The sequence below is a fragment of the Nycticebus coucang genome, chromosome 9, assembly GCF_027406575.1.
Source record: "Nycticebus coucang isolate mNycCou1 chromosome 9, mNycCou1.pri, whole genome shotgun sequence".
NCBI classification, from domain to species: Eukaryota; Metazoa; Chordata; class Mammalia; order Primates; family Lorisidae; genus Nycticebus; species Nycticebus coucang.
Genome location: NC_069788.1, coordinates 79,317,202 through 79,344,153, shown reverse-complemented (window position 1 = coordinate 79,344,153; position 26,952 = coordinate 79,317,202). Strand labels below are relative to the sequence as shown.

Genomic DNA, 26,952 nt, shown 5'->3' with positions numbered 1-26,952 from the left:
GGAAAAATGTGTTATCAGTATGAACATTCACCTCTATTTTATTTAATACAGAGAAACTTAATAAAATTGTAAAATTGGATCTCATCATTGGGTCTCATTAAAAATTTCCACTCAAAAATATTATCAGAACAAGACAGCAAGCCATGGACTGAGAGGAAAAAAAAAAAAATATATATATATATATATGTGTGTGTGTGTGTGTCAAAGAACTTATATACAGGCTTCTAAACATTACCAATAAAGAGATGAATGACCCAATTAAAAACTTATAAAATGGGAGGAAAAATATGCATGCTATACATCTGATAAAGGACTGATAACCCAAATCCACAAAGAACTCAAGCAAGTCAGCAAGAAACAATCAAATAACCTCATTAAAAAGTGGGCAAAAGACATGAACAGAAACTTTTCAAATGAAGATATTACTAATGGCCAACAAATTCATGAAAAAATATTCAACGTCTCTAATCATAAGGGAAATGCAAATCAAAACCACAATTAGATATCACCCAACTCCAATGAGAATGGCTTGTATTAAAAAAAATCTCAGAACGACAGATGCTAGAGTGGACGCAGAGAGAAAGAAACTCTTATACACTATTGGTGGGACTGCAAACAAAGTCCTAGAAAAAATATAGATGACCACAACTAACATCAATAAGTAGAAAACCTGAATGGTTCTATAACCATTAAAGAACTTGAACCAGTCATTAAAATTTATCTCACAAAGAAAGTATAAGGCCTAGAAGGTTTTACCAGAGAGTTCTAAATACTCAAAGAAAAACATAATTCCAATCTTATACAAACTTTTTCAAGGAAGAAACTTTTCTTTTCAATTTCAAAATATTAAGGGAGTACAAATGTTTTTGTTACATGCATACACTGTATAATACTGAAGGCAGGACGTTCAGCAGGCCTGTCACCCGAATAGCCTTCACTGCACCCAGTGGGTAAGTTTTTTTCCCTCGCCCTTCTCACTCTCCCCTCCTTCTAGTTTCCAATGTCCTTCACATCTCTTTATGCCCACGTATACCCACTGTTTAGCTCCCACTCATTAGTGAGAACAGGTGGTGGTTGTTTTTCCATTCCCAAGATCAGTCACTTAGGATAATGGTCTCTAGTTCCATTCAATTTGTTGCAAATGATATTATTTGATTCTTTTTTATGGCTGATAGTACTCTACAATATATGTTAGTATATACCACATTTTCTTTACTCGTTTATGAATTGATGTGTACTTAGGTTAATTAATTCTACATCTCTGCAACTGGGAACTGGTTTGTGATAAACATTTGAATGCAGGTGGTTTTGTTTGTTTTGACAAAATGATTTCTTTCCCTTTGGGTAATGGGCTTGCTGAACCAAATGACAGATCTACTTTAAATTCTTTGAGGACTCTCCATACTGTTTTCCATAGAGGTTGTACTAGTTTATAGTCCCACCAACAAAAAAAGTGTTCCTTTTTCTCTGCATCTCTGCCAGCATCTATTGTTTTTTGACTTTTTAATAATGGCCATTCTGATGGGGGTATGTGGTATCTTACTGTGGTTTTAATTTGCATTTCCCTGATGATTAGTAATGTTGGACATTTTTTCATATTTCCTGACTATCTATCGTTTTTCAAAAAAAAATCTGTTCGTATCTTTTGCCTACATTTTGTTTGTTTTTATTCTTGCTGATTTGTTTGAGTTCTTCGTGGATTGTGTTCTGAAATACAGAAGGAAGAAAAACAATATAATCAGACCCTTGTTTCTGAAAATCTTTTTTGGAAACTCTGTGGATTATAAGTTGCAGATTGAAAGAATTTAGACATTAAGTAAAACATTTGTTAGGAAGGGTCCCAAAACACCATGGTGGTTAGGTGACAAAGGGCTGAGCTTGGCCAGGGACAGCAAATCAGAGAGGTGGAAAAGGAATCAGAAGGCAGTTCAGAAGTGGAACAAAGAAGACATACTTAGCATAAATTGTTATGAAGGATGGAGTCAAGAATGTTTCCCAGCAACAGAGGAATAGAAAAAGAAAATATGGTATATATACACAATGGAATGCTACTCAGTCATTAAAAAAAAAAAAAAAAAAAGGAAAGTCTGTTACTCTTAAAATGGATGGAACTGGAAGACATGATGCTAAGAGAAATAAGATAGTCATAGAAAGACAAATGGTGTTTGATATGATTTCACATATATGGGAATCTAAGAAGGCCGATTATAGAAACAGAGTGTACAAGGGTGGCCATCAGAGGCTGGGGAAGGGGAGGAGGGGGAAAGGCAAGATGTTGATCTAAGGGCACAAAGTCTCAGACTGGACGAACACGTTTTAGTGATCAATTGCGTGATATCATAACCACAATTAATAATAACGTGTATTTCAAAATTGCTAAAAGAATAGATTTTTAACATTCTTACCACAAAAAAAAAAAAATGCTAAATTGGTAAGATGAGAGAAATGTTGATTAGCTTGGATGAAACTTTCTACAACATATACATAGATCAAAATATCACACTGTACCCCCCCCCCAATATACACAACTAGTATTTGTCAAGTAAAAATAAATAAAAAAGACTTAATCCCAAGTTCTTGCCTGTTGACTCAATGGCTATTGACTAAGCCAGGAATCCCATAAAAGAAAAGCTGGTTAAGAGGAAGGTACTTTGGTTTGGGCACGTTGATTTGAAATCCCAATGGAAACTTCCAGTGAGGACGCCTGGAAGCAAACAGATCTAAGGTCTAGGAGTGATAAAAGCATAGGATTTTGGAATGAGGCCTTCAGAGAGGATGAAGCTGTGGGGGCAGATCAAACTACCTAAGGAAACTGTGCCAAATGTGAAAGAGGAAACAAACCACATGCCCAGAGAACAGAAGTACTAAGAGGATGGTGAGAGACAACTATTTATGTGGTTTGTGATTTAGGAATGCCACACCCAACCCAACTGGAGAATGAGCTATTTCACTTGCTCATTTCCGGTACTTCTTTAGCTTTCCAAAGAGACATAGTAACTACCTTTCCTCTGCTCTCTGAAGCAGCATCTAGTATGTGAAATCATATTATCTTTTCTTACTTACAAAAGCTTTTCTGAATTACTCTCTATATTGGGGAAGCAATGCTTTACTTTATAAATTAAAAGGTCTGGGATACTTCTACTGTGTATCACTCTACGTATGCGTCTTTTTACCTTTCAGTTTGCACCAGGAACCTGAGGCAGCTAAACAGGGTCCAAAATTAACCTCAGTAGGCAGGGGTACATTTGATCAACTTATAATTTTGGTCTATTAGATTTTAAACTCCACAATGGATTAATTTACAACCAATTTGTTTGTTTGGTATCTGACTAATAGCTAATTTATTACATAAAAATAGCTCCTAAACAAAAATGAGCTAATTTATATTTAGGAAGAGGTGCGGAAAATGAAACAAACATACATATAGATAATAAGCTAATAAGGACCTATAGCTGTACTCACATCTATAAATTCAAATGGTTTTAAACTTGGAATTTAAGAATCATATTCAATTAAACTAAAAATCAAATTTAAGAATTATATTCGATTAAGCTAAAAATAATCAAATATGTAATATATGGTACATATGATTCAATTAACATAAAAATCTAAAAAATTGATTATAAACTATATGCAAGGATCATCCCTGGACATACAAGAAAAAGAAGCTGCCCTCTCCATAACCTTCATGTTGGAGTTTCTGAAAGTTAGTTACAGGCTTGAAAGAAAACTTCGATCAACTTCAATTTAACTTCAGACATATTTAATGTCTTCATTCCTGAGTCAGGTGAAAATCTACACTTATACCAACTCTAAATTACCTAAATGTCTGTTTTTTTAAAGACTAGGATAGGTTAAAAAGCATTTTATATGTGCAAAAATAATCCCTAGAATTATAGTAGAACCTGTGTAGTTGACCACCTCCTACACTGACCACATCCTTTTTTTCTTTTAATTAAATCATAGCTGTGTACATTAATGCGATCATGGGGCATCATACACTGGTTTTAAATACCATTTGACATATTTTCATCACACTGGTTAACATAGCCTTCCTGGAATTTTCTTATTGTGTTAAGACATTTATATTCTACATTTACTAAGTTTCACATGTACCCTTATAAGATGTACCGTAAGTGTAATCCCACCAATCACCCTCCCTCTGCCAATCCTCACCCCTCCCTCCCCTCCCTCTCCCCCTTCCCCAAATTCTTAGGTTATAACTGGGTTATAGCTTTCATATGAAAGCCATAAATTAGTTTCATGGCAGGGCTGAGTACATTGGATACTTTTTCTTCCATTCTTGAGATACTTGAGAAGAGTATGTTCCAGCTCCATCCATGTAAACATGAAAGAGGTGAAGTCTCCATCTTTCTTTAAGGCTGCATAATATTCCATGGTGTACATATACCACAACTTATTAATCCATTCGTGGATCGATGGGTACTTGGGCTTTTTCCAAGACTTAGCAATTACACTGACCACATCCTTACGCTGACTGAACACGCATCACATTTACATATTAGTACAGTAGGCCTAGTTCCTTATGTTGACCAATTCCATATGTTCATCAGTTTGCTATAGTCCCTTGGGTGGTCAACTTACAGAGTTTCTACTGTATATAACTGTAGCAATCACACTAAAATTATGTGCTAAAGTTTATTAATCATATAGATTTTCCCTTCTAAAGGGTTTCAAAAAATTGGTGGCAGATTTGGTTTCGGTACTTAAATTGCAAAACTCTGTATTTCTTTATTCTTTAAGCACTTTCAGAATTAGGTCATCTAGAATATTAAAGGTATAGGGAATCAGGGCATCAGTGAGGATGAAGCTGTGGAGGCAGATGAAATTACCTAAGTAATTCATAAACAGTCAATACACAGAAGAAAAAATGCAGAGAGTAGAAAGTATACAAATTAAAAAACAACAAAAGAGAATTTTGAGCTATCAAATTAGAAATTGTTAACTAAAAATAATAGCAAAATGTGATGAGGTCAGCTTCTGAAAAACAATCTGACAACATTTACCCAGAGTCTTCAGTGCTCTCAGACTACTTCACAGAGTCTATTGTGAGGAAATAATTAGACCTCCGATCCAAGATTACCTTTATTTCTCAGTTATAACAACAACAAAAAAGTTAAAAAACTTAAGGTTCCTAGTAAGAGAGAAATTACAAAACAGTATATACACAGTAACAAATATTATAAAGTCATAAAACTCACATTTTACCAAAAAATTTAATGAAAATGATTAATAAAATATTCAATAGAAAAAATATATTCAATGTAAACTGAATTCAGAAAATGTTTTACATTAGTATAATATATTGATAGGCATGTAGCATATCAAATACTTATTGCTATAAATACTAAAATAGTAGTGTTATCTTTACTTGGTGAGTTTTATTTTTTATTAGCCATCTCAGTAGTTTTCCTTTTTAAAAATAATGGTTGGGGCCAGACACAGTGGCTCACACCTGTAATCCTAGCAGTTTTGGAGGCTGAGGCAGGTGAACTGCCTGAGCTGAGGAGTTTGAGATCAGCCTGAGGAAGAGGGAGACTCTGTCTTTACTAAATATAGGAAAATTAGCCAGGCATTCTGCTAGACACCTGTAGTCCTAGCTACTTAGGAAGCTGAGACAGAAGGATTGCTTAAGCCCAGAACTTTGAGGTTGCTGTGTATCCCCAGAGTATCAAATCCACTAAAGTCTTCTAATGGGCTTATTTTAAAGGCAAAACCTTATGCAGCAAGATAATTTGGATATCCAGATCTTATGAACTACCATTCTATATTGTTTCATAAAGGCCAAAACAGTATATGTCAGTCAACTAGTGCCATGTCCTATTTTCATTTCTTTGCCACATTTCTTAAGTACAATTTTATTCTTTATTCTGAGATGTATGGTACTACCCAAGAAAGTATTCTGAGTTTAGAATTAGAAAACTTAATTTTGAGTCCTGCTATGTTATGCTACTTACAGGTTGAATCCTTGACCTCTCTGAGTCTATTTCCCTATGAGGAATATGGGGCTAATAATACTATCCTTAAATACTTCTCAGGATTATTTGCATTGAACAAAACTGTATGTATATATGAAATCCTTCTAGCTTTAAACATCACTGATCATTAAATTTTAATGAACTCTTACAAAGCATGATTTTTTTGGTACACTCTTTCTATATTAAGATTAATTCAATTCTACTTCTGAATATGAGAAACAAGGAGAAGGGAATTAAAAACAAGCCATTTTAATGCTTCCCTTGGCAGAAATACTAAGGAAAAGGCAGGAGGAAATATACCTGGAAGAAACACTTGGTCAACCACTGGATCACACCAGAAGGTGGTCCCAGAAAACAGCTGGTACTTAGTGACACTGCAAAAAGGCCTGTAATGGACCATTGTTTATAAGAACAGAAACACAGAGAGAATGTATAAACTATCCATTGTAGTTTATACCTACACCACTGTGCCCTGTTATTTTTCTAAGATCTATACCTCTAGAGTAATCTACCATTTGATAAAGGAAACTATAAAAAATAATGGTAGTCAGTGGCCTTTTTTTCCTTAATATAAGAAACATATTTTAGTTGGTTGGCATCCTGAAATTATTTAATAGAGTCACAAATTAATAGAATCAGCACAAATGCTATGCTCTAAATCTAGTTTACTGTCTGTTTATTTTAAATGCAACTGAATCATTTCAAAGTATTCAAGACAATCAATCTTTAAAAAATCCAAATTTTGAGTGAAAAAGAGAGTGCATCATTTATTCTAAGTTGTACTCCCAGATTCTTCCTATTACCATGGAGTCAAAGTAATCTAGACAAAGTCTAGAAAGGATATTGACAATCTTTTATTTGTCAATTTCATTCTAATTCTTAATGATATAAGCTGAAGCAACAGATAGTTCCTACTTAATCTCTGAAACCTAGAGAAAACCAAATTTGCTGCTTCTCTTATATGGAATTCCTAATCATTTCATATAATGAGAAATACAACTTCTCAAACAAATATGTTTGTGTCGTTATTGTTGTTGTATAAAAACAAAGTGCTCACTCTCTACAAGTAATAACTTTTTACTACAAGATAGCACCTTGTAATTCTCAACACAAAAATTTCTGGAAATAAACTAGACATTTGGCCCTAAAGCCTTAAGTCACAACATTTCTCATCAGAATGATTAATCTTACAAAAAGGCAGAAAAACAACACAGAGCCGCCCACTTTGACATTTTCATTCTTAAAACAAAAAATCCCAATGTAGTTCATGAACTGGAACCATCATTTGTAAGAAGTATACAATCCCTCAAGAGTACACGTTGACTATAAGATTAACAAGATCACTATCTTAGTCTCTGCACTGAGAATACTGTACTGACATTAAAAGGTGGTTCTAGCATAGTTTTACTTAGAAATCTGATAAACCTTTGCCCAAGAACCAACCAACATTTAATAACAAGGTTACTTCATTTTTTCCTTTTATGCTGTATTTGAAAAAAAATAAAAACAACAAAGTATAACATTAAAAAAAAAAAAAACTCTATTAATTTCTACAGAACTCAATTTTGCCTAACCTTTCTATGTACAATGGCTGGAGAGTGAGGGAGTTTTTCTTCACTTTTTTTTTTTTTTAAGTAAGAGGTTAAGCATCCTACAGCTTTTGTAAGCTAGACATGTATGTGTGCGTGCATGCACACGCATGTCCACAGAAGTAAAGCAAAGCCTCCTTGTGGTCATATGGAAAGGAAGAGAGGAAGGAGAGATGTGAATAAGCAGGAAGAGGCTCAGGGAGCTTGCTGTTGGCTATGTCGGAACACTTTAACCCAAAAGGAGTCAAATTTTAGAAAATTCCTTTTTTAAAAAATTTGGTTTGATTTTGGATTATCATAAGGGTACAAACCATTAGGCACATTGTTTGCATTTGTAAGGTAAAGTCTAAGTTGTAGGTGAGTCCTTCACCCAGGATGTGTGCCCTATCCCTGTACATGTACTCGATAGGTGGGAGCTTCCTACACCCCCTTTCTCCTTTCACCCCCTCCCTGCTTCTTGAATTAAACCATGTTTTTCTTTTGTGTGGGCCTATAGTTGTTCATCTATTGGTTTCAAATTAGCATTGGGTACATAGGATGCTGGCTTTTCCATTCTTGAGATATTTTACATGAATATTTGCATTTGCTCCCTTTCTCTCATTTTCTTCCCTCACTTTTGAACAGCTTAAGTGGGGAGTAAACCAGCTCTAGAGAGAGCTCTTAAGAGCGCTTTGCTCAAGAAAAAGGAAGAAAGTATTCAATCAATCACTGAAGGAGAATTATGAGAAGGAAGGGAATCATTCAGACACAGCAGGGTGAAGGTGAGAAGGAACATAGGGCGGAAGGGCAAGTGGATGACAAGAGGGGAAAGCAAAAGAAAACTGTGCTGAGAGAACAGTTTGGGAACTAAGCTGGGAGAACCACCACTTTGTCCATTTAACATTAGCTTGCTTACCTGTATTATTTTTTCTATTCCCTGGAAGTTGTGCTTCTCAAAATGTTCTGCTATATTTAGGAAGGTGTGGCGTTCTAGATAGCAGCAGTTACTTAGGACTATCAAAAGCCGCTGTTCCTAAAAGGAAAGCAAATTTTTATAAGATTATATTTATGATAACACATTGAGAATGTAACAGATAATACTTATCACTTCTTAAGTTTAATTATAATCTCTTGTTCTTAAGTTTAATTATAATCTCTTGTTCTTTCACATCAATATTCAATGTTTTGCTTTTCTTGGCTGCTTCCTTCCCAATATTACAACATGAACAGAAATGTAATACAATTCTACAGTTCCCCTATTTGTTCGTTATTATATAATATACACAGAGTCAAATAATGTTTCCTTTGAAGCATAACAGCTGTATGGAAAAAGAGATCAATAAGATCCATGTAACTAGGACCAGCTGTTCTTATCAAAGGGGCTCTACTTTATTGTTTCTTCTACTTAATGCTTTGTGTATACAAAAAGGTTACGAGAATGGATATTTTAAATAAATATTTATATTCGACATATAAAAAACTATCCAAAAATAATTCATAAATTTTTCATAAGTTGTCCTGTAGCTATACAATAGGCTCCTTCAAAAAACTTAGGCTTTTAAGAATCGTTTGTGTTTACAGAAGACTAGGAAGAGTCTCCCTCCAATGGGGAGTGGGGTCACCAGAGGACTCTTCCATAGGAGGTGGTCAGAGTCAGTCAAGGAGAAGGAGAACCCCGCCTACTTCTGCATTCTTCAGGGCTCTGTCCACCTAAAGTAATTTCTTACAAAAATTACCAGATCCAGTGAGAGGGAGGAAAGAAGGCCAGCTGAAGCCAGCTTTCAGCAGAGGCTCCCATTCAGAGGGAGAAATGATGGCTAGAGGTAACCCAATGAAGCAGAAGACCCAGAGCTGAGCTGAGAGAGAGGATCACAGGTTTGCATCACACCTGCTGCGACAAGATGGGACTCCAAGGAAACAAATTTCGGGTACAAAGCCCATCCCAAAAAGGATGGGAATCCTTCCCTTCCCCCCGTCCCCCAGGAGAGCAGCTTGAGACGAGTAGAGAACAGAGGAACTTTTGTTTCACCAAAGAGGAGAGAAGGACTGACGGCTGGGATTCCCTCCATGGAGAGATACTGCTGCAAGCCTAGGTAGTCTCTTGCCTGCGCCAAAAGTTGATCTAATATTCTCCGTACCTTCCTGACCTTCTAATCCACCCGTCCCCGCTCTCCTGGCGGTCTGGAAGACTACTCCTCGCAAAATCCGGAGCATTTGGCAGATTTTTTGCTAGGGCAGGGCACCTCATGAGCTGTGGGGCAGTTGTGCTGAAACTATAACTTTAATAGAGGCAGGGAGTCACAAGGGGAGAGAGACTTGCCCCGTGTTGGAAAGAGCATAGCCCAGTCCCGCTACCAACCACAGGGGACCAATGGTTACTGGCTCCCCGGCTCTGCAGCCTGTGGTGGGTGGCTCAGCTCTGCGACCTGTGGCCCTGGCAACCACTCCCACCAGGCTCCTGCAACCTGCAGCCAGTGACTCCCACCCTGCTCCTGTGAACTGTGTGACCCATGACCAGCGGCTCCGCCCTCTGGCTCCTGAGACCCCTGGCCCAAGGCTGACGACTCCAGCCCCCCAGCCCGGCCTCTACAACCCAGCCCAGTGACTCCCACCCGGCTTCTGCCCACAGCCAGAGGCTCCGCCCTCTGGCTCCCCACCCAGCCCCTGAGACCTGCCGCCCACTGCCGGCCCCTCCTGCCTAGCTCCTGCGAACCCTGAGGCCCCCTAAGGCTGGCGACTCAGCAGTCAGAGGCCGGGGATCAGCAGCTCCGCCCTGCGGTTCCTCTCCCAGCTCCTTGCGACTGGTGGCAGTGCCCTCCAGCTTCCCGCCAGCTCCTACAACCTGTACACAGCAGTACCCCAGACCGGGAGCACCAACCCCTGACAATGGTGGCGGATCCACAGTCCTTCCCACTGGGGTCAAATTGAGCTGCCAGTGGACCCCTGCTACCTAGATGCTGAAGACCTTTTGAACTCGCCCACTGGATCTGTGTTTACATTGACTAGGACAATTGGTTTGGAACTCTTGACCTGGGCCGATCACCCAGTGACCCACCAAGGTTGTAACCTGGTTGTTGTGGGAGTGTGGGATTCTCCCCTTCCAGTTGTTGTCTGTGGGAATGCGGGGTGTCTTAGTTGCCTATATATCTCCACAGCTGAGATTTCATCCCAAAGCCACAGATTCACTAGGACTGAAACTGTCTGCTAAATACCAGTCAGGGCCATCTAGACCCACCACACCAAGCAGGTACCCAGAGTTTCAGGCTGTAGTTCTGAATGGGACCTTTGTAAAGCTCTAAGGGGAAAGCCACAATCACCAGTCCCAGTTCTTTGGTAAAGGGCTGGTTAATCACAACTCCAGGAATCCTCAATTCAATTTTACATCGTCAACTTCTCTACCCAAATGCTGAAAAATAATCATGGAGCAGAATCAGCGGAAAAACTCTGGCAACATGAATAATCAGAGTTTATCAACTCTTCAAGGAAAGACAGAGGAGACACAACAGAAGATCCCATTCATAACAAATGGCTGAGATGTCAGTAATCGAATTCTGGATTTGGATTGCAAATAAGATTAACAGAATGGAGGTAAAGATGGAATTAGAAACTCAAGGAGCAATTCAAAAGTTCTCTCAAGAATTCAATGAATTCAAAGACAAAATCAGCAAAGATTTTGACACAACGAGGGAAGAACTTGCAGCCTTCAAAGATCTGAGAAATATAGTAGAATCCCTCAGTAACAGAATGGAGCAATTTTCTGGTTGCAGCCATCATTGTTGTTTGGCAGGCCAGGGCTGGATTTGAACCCGCCAGCTCAGGTATATGTGGCTGGTGCCTTAGCTGCTTGAGCCACAGGCGCCAAGCCAGGAATCCCTTTTAAAGCATTCTTGCATATGGACTTGTAAGAATGGAAAAGGATCTCTGACACTGAAGACAAAGCTTTTGAATGCTCCCAAATACTCCAAGAGGAAGAGAAGTGGAGAGCAAAAACGGATCATTCCCTGAGAGAAATGTGGGACCACTCCAAAAAAGCAAACATTTGCCTCATAGGAATCCCTGAAGGAGACGAGGATGGTCTGAAAGGCACAGATACTCTACTCCACGAGATAATTGAGTAGAACTTCCCAAGCATGGCAAGAGATACTGAAATTCAGATAGCAGACAGTTTCAGAACCCCAGCACGACTCAACCAAATAAAGCAACTTCTAGACACATTGTAATTAACTCCACCAAAGTTAATATGAAGGAGAAAATCCTGCAAGCAGCCAGATGTAAGAAAATCACAACCTACAACGGGAAGAATATTAGAATGACTGCAGATCTCATTGCTGAAACCTTTCACACCAGAAGATGATGGTCATTGACCTTCAGTCTCCTAAAACAAAACAACTTTCAGCCCAGGATCCTGTATCCAGCTAAACTGAGCTTCATTTATGATGGAGAAATTAAATACTTTAATGACATACACACATTGAAGAAATTTGCCATAACCAAACCAGCTCTTCAGGATATCCTAAGACCCATCCTCCATAATGACCAGCACAATGCTCTCCACCAAAGTAAACTCACTCTGAAATATTTGGCCAAAACCTAATTTCCACAGTGGTGAAAAAATTCAAAACGTCCACTGGACTTTCGAAAAACTTGACACCCAAAATACTACCAGGCTTATCAATACTCTCAATTAATGTGAATGGCTTAAACTGTATTCTTAAGAGGTACAGGTTGGCTGACTGGATACAAAAACTCAGGTCAGATATCTGCTGCATACAAGAATCTCATCTTCCCTTAAAGGATAAATATAGACTCAGGGTGAAGGGATGGGCATCTGTAATCCAGGCAAACGGAAATCAGAAAAAAGCAAGGGTGGCAATTTTATTTGTAGATACACTAGGCTTTAAACCAACAAAAGACAAGGAGGGTCACTTCATATTTTTTAAGGGAAACACTCGACATGATGAGATGTCAATTATTAACATTTATGCGCCCAACCAGAGTGCTCCTCAATTTATAAGGGAGACCCTAACAGACATGAGCAATTTAATATCTTCCAACAACATAACAGTTGGAGATTTTAACACCCCTTTGGTGGTGTTGGATAAGTTCTGATAGTTCTGATAAGAAACTAAGCAAAGATATTTTGGACTTAAACTTTACCATACAACAACTGAATTTAACAGACATCTGCAGAACATTTCATCCTAACAAAACTGAATACACATTCTTCTCATCAGCCCATGGAATATCCTCCAAAATTGACCACATCTTAGATCACAAGTCTAACCTCAGCAAATTTATAAGTATAGAAATTATTCCTTCTATTTTTTCGGATCATCACGCAATAAAAGTTGAACTCACCAATAACGGGTATCTGCATATTCATACTAAGACATGGAAATTAAATAACCTTACGCTGAATGATAGCTGGGTCATAGATGAAATTAAGAAGGAAATTGCCAAATTTGTGGAACAAAACAATAATGAAGACATGAATTATCTGAACCTGGGATACTGCAAAGGCAGTCCTAAGAGGGAAAATTATAGTGTTTCAAGCCTTCCTCAAGGGAACAGAAAGAGAGGAAGCCAATAAATTAATGGGACATCTTAAGCAACTGGAAAAAGAAGAACATTCCAACCCCAAACCCAGCAGAAGAAAAGAAATAACTAAAATTAGAGCAAAATTAAATGAAATCAGAACAAAAGAATTATTCAAAAGATCAATGAATCAAAAAGTTGGTTTTTTAAAAAATTCAACAACATTAATGAACCTTTGGCAAACCTAACCAAAAATAGAAAACTAAACTCCATAATATCATCAATCAGAAATGACAAAGGCAAAATAACAACAGACATCTCAGAAATTCAAAAAATCCTTAATGATTACTACAAAAAAAATTTATTCTCAGAAATATGAAAATCTGAAGGAAACTGACCAATACCTGGAAGCACACCAACTTCCTAGACTTAATAAGAAAGAATTGGAAATGCTGAACAGACCTGTATCAAGTACTGAAATAGAATCAACTATATGAAATCTCCCCAAAAAGAAGAGTTTAGAACCAGATGGCTTCACATCAGAATTCTACTAAACCTTTAAAAAGGAACTAGTACCTATATTACTTAAAATTTTCCAAAACATCGAAAAAGAAGGAATACTTCCCAACACATTCTATGAAGCAAATACTACTCTGATCCCCAACAAGGAAAAAATCCAACAAGAAAAGGAAACTATAGACCAATACCTTTAATGAACATAGATGCAAAAATATTCAACAAGATCTAGCAAACAGAATCCAGCAACACATTAAACAAATTATACACCATGACCAAGTGGGTTTTATCCCAGGGTCTCAAGGTTCGTTCAATATATGTAAATCTATAAATATAATACATCACATAAACAAACTAAAAAGCAAAGACCATATGAATCTCTCAATAGATGCTTTTGACAATATCCAGCATCCTTTCATGAATGGAACACTTAAGAAAATAGGTACAGAAGGGACTTTTCTTAAACTGATAGAAGCCATCTACTGCAAACCTACAGTCAATATCATATTGAATGGAGTAAAATCGAAAACATTTCCACTCAGATCAGGAATGAGGCAAGGTTACCCATTGTCTCCACTGCTTTTTAGCGTTGTAATGGAAGTCTTAGCCATCACAATCAGGCAACAGAACGCGATTAAGGGTATGCAAATAGAGTCAGAGGAGATCAAACTTTCACTCTTCACAGATGATATGATTTTATAACCTGGAAAATACCAGGGACTCAACCACAAAACTCTTAGAAGTGATCAAGGAATAAAGTAGCATCTCAGTATACAAAATCAATATGTATAAATCAGTAGCCTTTATATATACCAATAAAAGTCAAGCTGAAAAAACAGTCAAGGATTCTATTCCCTTTACAGTTGTGCCAAAGAAGATGAAATATTTGGGAATGTACCTAACAAATGATATGAAAGATCTCTGTAAAGAGAATTATAAAACTCTGAGAAAAGAAATAGCCGAGGATGTTAACAAATAGAAAAACATACGATGCTCATGGCTAGGAAGAATCAACATTGTTAAAATGTTCATATTACCCAAAGCGATTTACAAATTTAATGCAATCCCTATCAAAGAACCACCATCATACTTTAAAGATCTGGAAAAAATAGTACTTCGTTTTATATGGAACCAGAAAAAACCTCGAATAACCAAGACATTACTCAGAAATAAAAACAAATCAGGAGGAATCATGCTACCTGACTTCAAGCTATACTATAAATCTGTAGTGATCAAAACATCATAGTATTAGCACAAAAATAGAGAGGTAGATGTATGGAACAGAATTGAGACCCAAGAGATAAACCCAGACACTTATCATCATTTGATCTTTGATAAGCCTATCAAAAATATAAATTGGGGGAAAGACTCCCTATTTAACAAGTGATGCTGGGAGAATTGGCTGGCGACTTGTAGAAGACTAAAACTGGACCGATACTTTTCACCATTAACAAAAATTGACTCTCACTGGATAAAAGATTTAAACTTAAGACATGAAACTATAAAGATTCCTGAAGAGAGTGCAGGAGGAACACTTGAAGAAATTGGCCTGGGAGAATACTTTATGAGGAGGACCACCCCCCCCAAGCAATTGAAGCAACATCAAAAATACATTACTGGGATCTGATCAAACGAAAAAGCTTCTGCACAGCCAAGAACACAGTAAGTAAAGCAAGCAGACAGCCCTCACAATGGGAGAGGATATTTGCAGGTTATGCTTCTGACAAAGGTTTGATAATGAGAATCCACAGAGAACTCAAACGTATTAATAAGAAAAGAACAAGTAATCCCATTTCATTGTGGGCAAGGGACTTGAACAGAAGCTTCTCTGAAGATGACAGGCACATGGCCTACAGACACATGAAAAACATGCTCATCATCTTTAATCATCAGAGAAATGCAAATCAAAACCACTTTGAGATATCATATAACTCCCATAAGAGTGGCTCACATAACAAAATCCCCAAACTATAGATGTTGGCTTGGATGTGGAGAAAAGGGAACACTTCTGCACTGCTGGTGGGAATGTAAGCTAATATGTCCCTTTTGGAAAGAAGGATAGAGAATACTCAGGGATCTAAAAGTGCATCTGCCATTTGATCCTGCAATTCCTCTACTAGGTGTATATCCAAAAGACCAAAAATCACTTTATAACAAAGATATTTGTACCAGATTGTTCATTGCAGCTCAATTCATAATAGCCAAGTCATGGAAGAAGCCCAAGTGCCCACTGACCCATGAGTGTATTAATAAATTGTGGTATACGCATACCACGGAATATTATACAGCCTTAAAAAAAGATGGGGACTTTACCTCTTTTATGTTTACATGGATGGAGCTGGAACATATCCTACTTAGTAAAGTATCTCAAGAATGGAAAAAAATATATCCAATGTATTCAGTACTATTATTTAGCCAATTTACAATCACTCACACTTTCTTTTTTTTTTCTAATTCTTTTTTTTTTTTTTTTGGCCGGGGCTGGGTTTGAACCCACCACCTCTGGCATATGGGACCGGCGCCCTACTCCTTGAGCCACAGGCGCCGCCCCACTCACACTTTCATATGAAGAATAGATCACAACTATGGCCCAAGATGAAGGAGAGAGGAGGGGGGAGTGGAAGAGGGGAGGGGAGGTCAGATGAAGGGAGGGTAAATGGTGGGATCATACCTATGGTGCACAATGCAAGGGTACATGTCGGATCTTAGTACAGAGTACAAATGTCTTTTTTTTTTTTTTGTAGAGACAGAGTCTCACTGTACCGCCCTCGGGTAGAGTGCCGTGGCGTCACACGGCTCACAGCAACCTCTAACTCTTGGGCTTACGCGATTCTCTTGCCTCAGCCTCCCGAGCAGCTGGGACTACAGGCGCCCGCCACAACGCCCGGCTATCAGAGTACAAATGTCTTAACACAGTAACTAAGTAAACGAGATGAGGTATATATTAAGCAGTGGGATGTAAGTGTTCCTAATTCTATATGAAATCAGCACATTGTTACCCCATAAATGCATTAATGTATACATGATCTATGTGTTTATGATTTAATAATTAAAAAAACAACAAATACCTGAAGCAAAAAAAAAAAAAAATTACCAGACCCAAATGCTGAGGAATAAAATAGCCTTTTACAGTTCAGAAGAACTATATTTATATATGAAATTCCAGGCATAGCCCTTGCTACACTGTTGTGGTTGACCCAGGCTCCCCATCCTGTACTCCCGCAGGTGTGAGGGTATTCTTGCATTCTCTGGAAAAACCATGACTCATCTAGAGTCTTGACTTTGATCTCTTGACCAAAACTATGGCACAAATCCCTTTCCAGGAATAGTCCTTACCTATATTTTGATTACTCTTTATGTATATAATCAGAATAACTTACCAATGAAGTAATTCAATACAATAACCATGGAAATAAACAGGTTCCTATTCTATTAAGATCACACATCAAGGATGGAAAAACTAGAAGTACAGTCTTGGAACTGAACTTCCAGGCATATATAATGTCTCCTGGTAATTTCACCTAGCTCCATCAAATTCCTAAAAACTTTCTAGATTTCCTTACTTAAAATGTTCCTATTTTTATTTCCTGCAGAGTGTAGCCTATTCATTGCCTTTTCTTGGCTATCGACAAAAGTAAACAAAAAGTTGCTAATGGCCCTGAATTAATTTATGAATGAGAATTGAAGTACGACACAAGGTAAACAGGGCTACATTATGTATAATATTCCTTTTCTGCAATTTGTGAATAAAGAAACTACAAAGAAAGCAGTGAACAAGCCCTGAAAACTTGAATGGGCAAGGCTACATTTCCTTCCAGCCCCTAACCTAAGCAGGGTGTCACCATTGTACACTCTTTGTAAAGATGTGGAACATGTAAACATGACATTTCACTAGCCACTCCAAACATGTTGCATTCCTCAAAAATCTCAACTGCTTTCTCAGTTTTCACATCAGTCTTTAATTGTTTTTTCCTCCAAGAGTCAAACTTCCTTATCTAGCAGACCTAAACCTGCCTCATTTTCTCTGTCCTATTAACTTTCTTTGCTTGATTCTTTTCCATTGTACTATCATGGTTTTTCAAAAATAGGAAAATTGTTTGGGACCAGGCATGGTAGCTCACACCTGTAATCCTAGCAGAGGGAAGCCAAAGTGGGTGGATCATTTGAGTTCAGGAGTTCAAGACCCATCTCTACTAAAAATAAAAAAAACTAGCCAGGCACTATGGTGGGTGTCTGTAGTCTCAGCTACTAGGGAGGCTGAGGCAAGAGGATTGCTTGAGCCCAAGAGTTTGAGGTTGTTGTAAACTATAACGATGCCATGGCACTCTACTCAGGGCCACTGGATCTCAAAAAAAAAAAAGAAAAATTATTTGAGTAATTTAAAGTCTTTACTCTTAGTAAGTATATTTGTTTCTCAAATGTAACCAATCAGGTAAAATAAAAGTGGGAAGAACAAGTGAACAACACCATCATATTCTTAACCTTGGAGGACTAATCAAAAGCTCATTAACAACTTAAATGGTGATGTATATTTGAAAATAATAACCCATCAAATGTCACACCTATAGATGAAGGCATATGGCTCAGGTATCATTTCTGCCATCCCTCATGGCATCTCTGTGACACAAGCATTGCCATCACAATTTATCAGAACACTTAGCCTGGATGCCCCCAAGGTTATGCAATTAGTGAGGAACACCCAGGATGTCAGTCAATGTTTTCTGTCTGACTCCAAATCCAGGTCTTTCTTTCCAGAACGGCTTCCCTTCTGGACAAGACCCTAAGAGAACTCAGTAATTTGAGAGAAGAGCCAAAACTGTTCTCTTTCAGTAGGGGAAACAGAAGAACTGAGTTTGGTCACAAGTAACAGTGGAGAGTAAAACAGGACAGATGAGGACCTGTGACTAGTGCACACATGGAGCATTCTGTGGCAGGGCAACAGGGGGTTGGATGGGAGCTGGAACACAGGGAGCTCTGGAGGGGGCTCCAAGGACCACCACCACTATCACCACTGCCACTGCCACTCAAGGGAGCACAAGTGCACCAGTGGAGAAAGGGCTAAGAATTTAGGGAGTCTGTGGGAGAAGAGAAAGACTCAGTGAACACAGCTTGTTCTGAAAGATGGAGGAAGGCATGGTTGGCCCAAGAACTGGCCAGGCCCTTCTCCACTTGGGGGACCTCCTTCAGCCCTGGTGCCCCTGTCCCCATCTTCTCTCCTTTTCCCATAGGCCCTGAGGCCTCACTTCTGCTGCCAAGCACCCCGGGCCTGCTGCTCAACGTCCCAGCCTCCTCAGCCCTCACAGTGGCAAGCATTCCTTCATCTAAATGCACTTTTCCACATGTCTCAGGATGCTGCTCTATCTGGATTTTCTCCCATTACTCTGATTATTGCTTTTCAGGGCATATCCAGACTCTCTCCTTCTAACTACCCCTTAAATACTGATAACCCAGTATCACTTTTATATATTTGGCTCTTCACTCATCCTACCAGTATAGGGTCACCCTGGTCCCGCACTTACATTCTATCTCCTGACTGAGCAGTATAGAGTGACCCGACCCCTCTGTGGTTCAGCCAGCTGCCTGTCTCCATGGCAGACCTGCACCCAGGCTGGGCTTTGAAAAGTCCCAAGAACCAATAAAGCTCCTTGGGTAGCTTAGGAATATCAAGAGAGCAACTATGCTGCTGAACAGGTAGACGGAGCCCTGCTCCGAGCCAAATGTCTGACATACCCAGGAAGAACGTCTCTTCTCGCTGACCCTTGAGAAGGCACATGTGGCTTGTCCGTATGTAAGTTCCCCTGATGTTTGCAATGATCACCCTGTTTTCTGTCTGAGTTCTCTTCCTCAGTGACTGGTATCTCTCTCTACCTAGTCATCCATGGAATTAAACCTAAAATTTCTTTAGTTACTTTAAAACTATATGATTCTTAATATATCAAACTCATTTGGAAATTTGGGAATTTATGCTTAAGAATACAGTAACTATGGAAAAGACACAGAGATCAGGTCATATTTTTTTTCTTGATATACATATATACACATACATCCTTCAAGCTCAAGACAAACCAGAGAGGGCTACTTGCTTTAAGCCAGGTGATTTTGATGGCTGAATTTATATACATGATAATGTATGTATGTGAATCCTCCCTATATCTGTGTATACATCAAAAATAACATGTATAAATAGATAGATGTATGTATGTTTATATGTATGTGTTCATGTATACATATATATTTTTATGTGAGATAAAATGTTATTAGAAAATGTACAAAAATAAAACAGAGAAAAACAGAAATTTCCTGGCTGAGGAGGCAAAAGGTGTGAAGAAAACAGGCACCCTAGTCTTCCCCACCTGATTATAACAACCCTGGGGCACCTGATTAACACTTAGGAATTGCACAGATGCAGACAGTATCTGGAACTGTGTATAGTTGCAATTCCAACTAAAAAGTTGTAAGTGTGAAATTCATATAAATTATATTTACTAAAATTTTCACGTATGACATAGCTCCAAAGTATAGAGCAATGTTCTATACTGTATTTTATAGCAATGAGGCAGTGACAAAGTAATTTAGACTGATTTATGAAAGTCATTAATTATTAATAGTTTTTCAAGTTTTCCTTTCTATTTGTCATCTTACTTACAGAGGTCAAACTGAAGTCTTCATGGATACTTCCAAACAAATCAGGGGAAGACACATCCACAGAAAGACTGAATACAGGAACAAGAAAGTGAAGAGTTACAATTAAAGCACTAAAATTTAAAAATACAATGAACTATATATAAATGTAAATTTTAACTGTTTTGGTTAAAAAAAAAATCACATAACCTTCCATAAGTTCTTTTGATATTTAATAATGAACAGTTCAAATAAGGCATGATGGACTAGCTATTAACATGGACCATATAAAATTTTGGGTCTTCCCAAAGTATTAGGGCTTCGATTTAGCTAAATATAAAAGTAAATTACTATGGGGGGAAATGTCAAATAATTCTAATTATCCTAAGTATATACTTACATAATTAAAATGATTCTGCCTATCAGAATATCCAGGGGCTGGTCCAAGCTCACTTGTGAGGTGAGTTAGGAAATGAATTGATAACCCACAAGTAACCAGAAATATAAAACAGGGGTAGGGGTGTGGGAGTGTGGGGCAGAATCACAACTCCATTGACTAATTTATAGATATAACAGAATCATAATAAATGCTTCCACTGGATTTACTTTCTTTAAACCTGACCAACTAATTTTACAATTCACATGGAAGACTAAGATGATAAAAATACAAAATATTTCAAAATCTAGAGGTAAAAAAAGGATACCAAACTGAAAAACATTAAAACATAAACTACTGATAATTAAAACAGCATCAATTGATATAAAAAGTTTAGAAATACATTGCAGTATATATCAGAATTCAATAACATATGAAATAGAAATTTTAATAAAATAATAATGAGAGCCTTATTAATAATAATCAATAATATCAGGGATGTGAGAATACAAACTTCTGGTGGAATAGTGAGCTAAAAATATGAAATCAAATCAGAGGAAATCAAGAATTAAAAGCTTATAGGTCTCTAGAGAGATAACCATTTCATACACTGAAGAGCAAAAACCAGTGACTAGACTAACATGGAAAAATTCTCAAATTGTCAATTTAAGATTTAAGAGGTATTTATTTCAGTGTTATCGGTGTCAGGAGAGAAATCATAGGTGCACAAAAGTTATACATGCCAGTATAGTTCAGAAAAACGAGATTAAAAAAAAATTAGATTTTACAATGCTGTCCAATAGAACATGGATGGCCTAATGTCAGAATTGCAAAAATAATCAACTAGGAGTTATATATGTTTAAATTTTCCATGTTATTGTTTATGAAATCTGTTGACAATTAATAAGCAAATCATATATATATGTTCAATTTGCTTAGTATGACTCTAATAAGGCTATATTCGGAGGAAAGAAATTATGCAAAGAATAGGTCTAATATATAAAACTGGCTTTAATGTAAACAATTTATTTTACTGGAAGCCTTAGGATATAAGACCAAATATCAAACTTGAATCTATACTTTTAATTGTCCTAAATGCATTAATGAGATTTATTTCATTTTCACTTACTGTGTAGTATCTATATCTGCATCAGGCTTGGTGCTCAATTGTTCCAGACAGTGTATAAAAACCTAAGTCAGAAATAATGTTTTAGGATTCTCAGATGAATAAACTCTCAAATATTAATCTATTTGGATACAAAAATAACTTTACATGAATTAAAGTAGAAGTATATATCTCGCAAGTAGTGTGGCTGTGGGGGAGAGATGTGTCAAGGAATATATTTTATATATATCCTGTTAATGATAGAAGTGTATGTCCCATCAATATATAATAGAAAATTAAAAGCATTGATGTTTTGATCAATTATTAATTTTCTAAATACTTATTAGGCAAAAGAGCTTTTTCCACTCATTCACATGCTCAACTTCATTTGTATGTATACAAAGCACTGGTCCCAATCAAAAATCTTTATACTCTAGATTATAATGTAAATGACTATCACTTACTCTGTGCTTCAATAGAAATATATGAAAAGTACCAAGAGAATACAAAAAAGGGAAATGTAATAAAAATGAAAAGGTTGGGTAATACTAAAAATAAGTTGTAATTAATTCTACATTAAACTTTATTTTGTTCCCTACTTAACCTTATGTATACAGACAAGAGGAAACAGAATACATATTTAATATATGTTATACATACCTTATAAATAGGAGGAGCTGACTAGCATTATTTTAGGGTTTGGGTATCACTGCCTGCAATTATTACCTGCATGATACTGATGCTTAGTTGGCAAACCTCCTCCTGTGTTTTGGGTTGTTGAAAGACCTATGAGGAAGAATTTTCATTAAAAGTTTCAGACTTTAAAAGTATCCAGTGTACTCAGCCCTACTATGAAACTAATCTATGGCTGTCACATGAAAGCTATAACCCGGTTATAACCCAAGAATAGGGGGAAGGGGAAAAGGGAGGGGAGGGGGGGAGTGGGCGGAGGGAGGGTGATTGGTGGGATTACACCTGCGGTGCATCTTACAAGGGTACATGTGAAACTTAGTAAATGTAGAATGTAAATGTCTTAACATAATAACTAAGAAAATGCCAGGAAGGCTATGTTAATCAGTGTGATGAAAATGTGTCAAACGGTCTATAAAACCAGTGTATGGTGCCCCATGATCACATTAATGTACACGGCTACGATTTAATAAAAAAAAAAAGTTTCACACTTTGTTAATAAAACAAAACTTTTTCTTTATGAAGTTAGATACAAATAGTTAAAAAATAGAAAACTGCTTCCAGCATGGTCTCCCTACTCTGAACGGGGATGCAAGTGAAGAGCTTGCACGTGATTTTCCTAGCTGTGGTGACTGACCTAAGACTGAGAAGTAGTGGGCTTAGTGACAATATCCAGGCTAATTGTTCACTCTGTTCACAAAGTGCTATCAGTGCAACAATTCTACTACATTTTACCTTGTATTAGCTATGTTGGAACCACAAATCAGCACACCTATGTAGTTAAACTAAATGAAACAAGTGAATGATGAGGGAGAAAAGCTCCTGGGCTTCAAGGACTCAAAAACGTACAGTTGTGATTCCCTGGGAAGTTCTGAAGCAGAAGCGAAACTGAACAGAGAACTTACACTGGCCTCTCCGGGCTTGCACTCGAGAACGTCCTTTAGCGACTGCAGGGAAAGCACGATGCACTGTTCAAACTGACATGGCTGAAGGAAAAAAGTGTATCTTACAATCAAAAAACATGCACTGATCACTAAGATATATTTACCAGAAGTGAATGTAGCCAAAAGCTCTAAATTTTTCAGATTTATCAAAAGGAACGGACACAAAAATAATCTGAAAAGAAATCTTGCAGTCATTGAGTTTTTAGGTTTGTCATGTTTTACACTTGATACTTAAAAATGGGTAAATCTTGAGATTATTTAAAGTACATTAAATTCAACCAGAATAGAACTTAGTTCTAACTAAAAATTTCCTTCAAGATTCTATTCTTGTGAGAGGCAAATGACACTGTAAGTAGTAGATATGATTTATATTTTAAATGCTGTTTTCAGAGATAAGTTCAAGCTCTTTGTCTCTGGTACTGTTTAATAATAACAATCTGGAGGAGGTAAAAAATCTTTAAATAAGTCACTATAGTCATTTTCTATATAAAGTCAGAAAATAAAAATACAGTAGAATCTCCATAGTTGACCACCCCGCTAAGGTGACCCAATTTTCATAGACTGGACATGCACCAGATGTACATATTAGCACAGCAGGCCTAGTTTCTTATGTTGACCACCTCAGTATGTTGACCAGTATGTTACAGTCCCTTGGGTGGTCAACTTATAGAAGTTTGATTACGTGTCCAACCAGAGGCATTTTAAAATTAAGTGTGACTGAATCCTGATATCTTAGCTCCTAGGTATATCTAAGGTGTATTTTCTGCCAGGAACTACTGTAGGTGATAGAGAAATAAGGGTACAACTGACAGAGTTCTCATTATGTCTATTTCAGACAGGTGACACTGTGAAAGTCACACTCAACAAAAAAAGTTGAAAAGAAAGTATAGAAATAAAATTGCAACTGTACACGATAATAAGCATCATGAATAAAACATGTAGGATGTCAGAGAACAATTGCGATGGAGGAGGATCTGCTGTGAACAGGATGCTCAAAGAGCCCCCCCACCAAGCCAGTGAGGCTGATGGCTGCAGTAAGAGGACAGGAGAGGAGGGAGCAAGTCCTCACAGAAGGACACCAACATGGCCCAGTGTGGGCAAGAAACTGCCAGGGTTGTGGGCCCCTAGAGAGAAGAAAGGAGGAACAAGTCCTCATGAAGCACAGTATACACAGACCAGAGTAGGCAAGAAATTGCTGGGGTTGAAGGACCTCAGGAAGAGGAGCATGTCAAAACCACAGAGTGTGAGCAACTGGCCTCAAGAAATGGGGTACAGGGTTTGGGTTTCCTGCAACAGGCAGGGAGCCACGGAAGGCTCAATGCTCAACCTGCTATGATATATGCAAAAAAATCTGGAGAACCTTTACTCAATACACACATCAAGTTTTAAGAGGTTTATGAAAAAATTCAATAGAAGAAAGGAAGTGACACGTAAATATTTTGAAAAGGACATTTATTTTCTTACTAAAAGGAACTCAGACTTAATGAAAGCTAAAATACAGCAGTGCTTTGGTATTTATGTCATTTTATTACTACACTTTGAAACCACCAGAGGGCACCACAAAGAATACTTAAAAGTGGAAGTATAGAGAAAATATTAAAAAGTAGGGAATGCAGAATGAAATACTAATTACACAGAAAGCACTTAAAGAGTCAAAACATGTTAGGTGACTAGTCTGATTAATCTGACCTACCTGCCTTAGAAAGTATAAAATGTAGTATGTTAAAATAAAAATTATGATATTGAGAATTAAATCCCAAATTCATCTGTGGGTAGTTATATGTCAATGTTCATGTGTGGTTACTTATATTTCTTAAATTAAAATTTGGACTAGACTTCCTTATTAATTTTATTTTGTATCTATATTAATATTAATGGATAGAGAATACTAGAAAGCCCAGTGTGTTTTAGTTATGTCGGGAGTGATGGCCTAAACACTCACTAAAAAAAGAAACAGTACTATCTCTGTGTATCGTCAGTGAATCATCCAATTTAGCTGACTGTAAGAAGTAATCACACATCATTCCAGTTCTTCTGAAAGAAGAAAATTCTGAGAATTATCCAAATTGAAAAAAGGCAGAAACCATTTTTAACATGAGAAGAAAACAGGATGCTTTTAATGAGCTGTTTCAGAGCACTGAAGTGAAGTTCTAATTAAAGATAATACTTCAGCTGAAGAGACAGTCATAATGAGGCAAAGCGTATGTTCATTTCTTTAATGTGATAAGCAACATTTTCCTATCCTAGCCACAGGAAAGCCAAAGAAAAAGTACTCTTATTTCAAACAAACAGGGTTGGTTCTATGGATATATTAAGAAAATATAAATTAGAGGTATGGGATAAGCTTTGATAAAATTTGTCATTGTTCAAAGTCTAAGAATTTTATCCCCACAATAGATTAAAACACTAATATTCATAGCTGGACTCTAGACTTGTGCTCTAAGCATTGATTTACCTTTTCTCTTAAGATCCATGCTGAATAGCTAAAAATCTTACTCAGCATTACCAAGTCTATCAAGTCTTCTTATAGCCTATTTCCTCAATGGTATGTGGCTAGAGACTGTCTCATCAGACTCCAGATGAGCTACTTCCTGAGGATCATTCATTCACAAGGCGCAACAGGGTTTAGTTCTTTTGCCCCTATACATAGTTATATAACTTATGTGTGAGATCAAACATGAAATTAGTTATTTTATTGTATCACAAGAATGGAGAAGGAAAAATTCAATGTACTCAATACTATTATGAAGGTAGAAGACAATCTAATATATGCCCACATAAGAGAAAAACTCAAATCAATTCAAGGGGGACAGAGGAATGAGAGAGTGGGAAAGGGTTGGAGGAGGGGAATGGGTGTGCTTCCACTTAATGGGCACAATGTTATAGGGTGTGTAACACATTATAAGGGGGACTCTACCTAACAAATGCAAACACTGTAACCTAATTCTTTGTATCCCCAAATTAACCTGAAACAATAATTTAAAAAAAGTTTTTTAAGTAAAATAATATTTAAAAATGTAATTATTTTATGCTTACAACTATTCTAGTATAGTTAACCTTTAAAATAAAGTACAAAAAAGGTTCTATGGCAACCACTCCACACAGAGCATTTTCACAGGGCCTGATCTATGACCACGCAAACAGCCAGGCCAGGGACAGCCCCTCCCATGGAGGCACACCTGGCTCACTGTGGATGCAGAAGCACTGGCCCCAGGAAGGACCTAAAGCTTTTAATTACCTATTTTATGGCTCAGAGTTATTGAATGTATGTCAGTTTTATAAAATAAAACACAGAACCTTGAAAGCAGAGATACTATTTTCTCAAATTGAACATATGATTTTTTTTCCTTTGCACAAGACCAATGTGAGCAAGTGTCAGGAACCACGCAGCAAGGTGACTCAATGGTTAATCTACCTGCATCTATTTCATCTGGGCAAGTTACTCAGGGGGTGATAGTCCAGTGGTCCCTTCTGGCCTGTCCTTCAGGCTTGCTGCAATGATCAGGGCAGGCCTGCATGAAAGCGCTTTGAAAACAGGAATAATGTAGGCTTAAGGTATTATCATCATAGTGGTCTCAGTTACAGTAAGTATTAAACA

The 26,952-nt window shown here is 37.4% G+C and overlaps 1 protein-coding gene across 8 annotated transcripts in view; it reads right to left on the bottom strand.

Moving 5' to 3' along the window:
* The window catches only part of EXOC2 (exocyst complex component 2), a 221,781-nt gene that overhangs the window by 64,421 nt on the left and 130,408 nt on the right, over positions 1-26,952 (bottom strand). For all 8 annotated transcript variants that reach the window (XM_053602529.1, XM_053602530.1, XM_053602531.1 and 5 more), the window contains 5 exons: positions 23,316-23,396; positions 22,447-22,506; positions 21,745-21,806; positions 20,265-20,331; positions 8,484-8,600 (listed from right to left, as the gene is read on the bottom strand). In XM_053602529.1, coding sequence (XP_053458504.1) covers positions 8,484-8,600; positions 20,265-20,331; positions 21,745-21,806; positions 22,447-22,506; positions 23,316-23,396 — 387 coding nt within the window. The remainder of the gene's footprint in view (positions 1-8,483; positions 8,601-20,264; positions 20,332-21,744; positions 21,807-22,446; positions 22,507-23,315; positions 23,397-26,952) is intronic.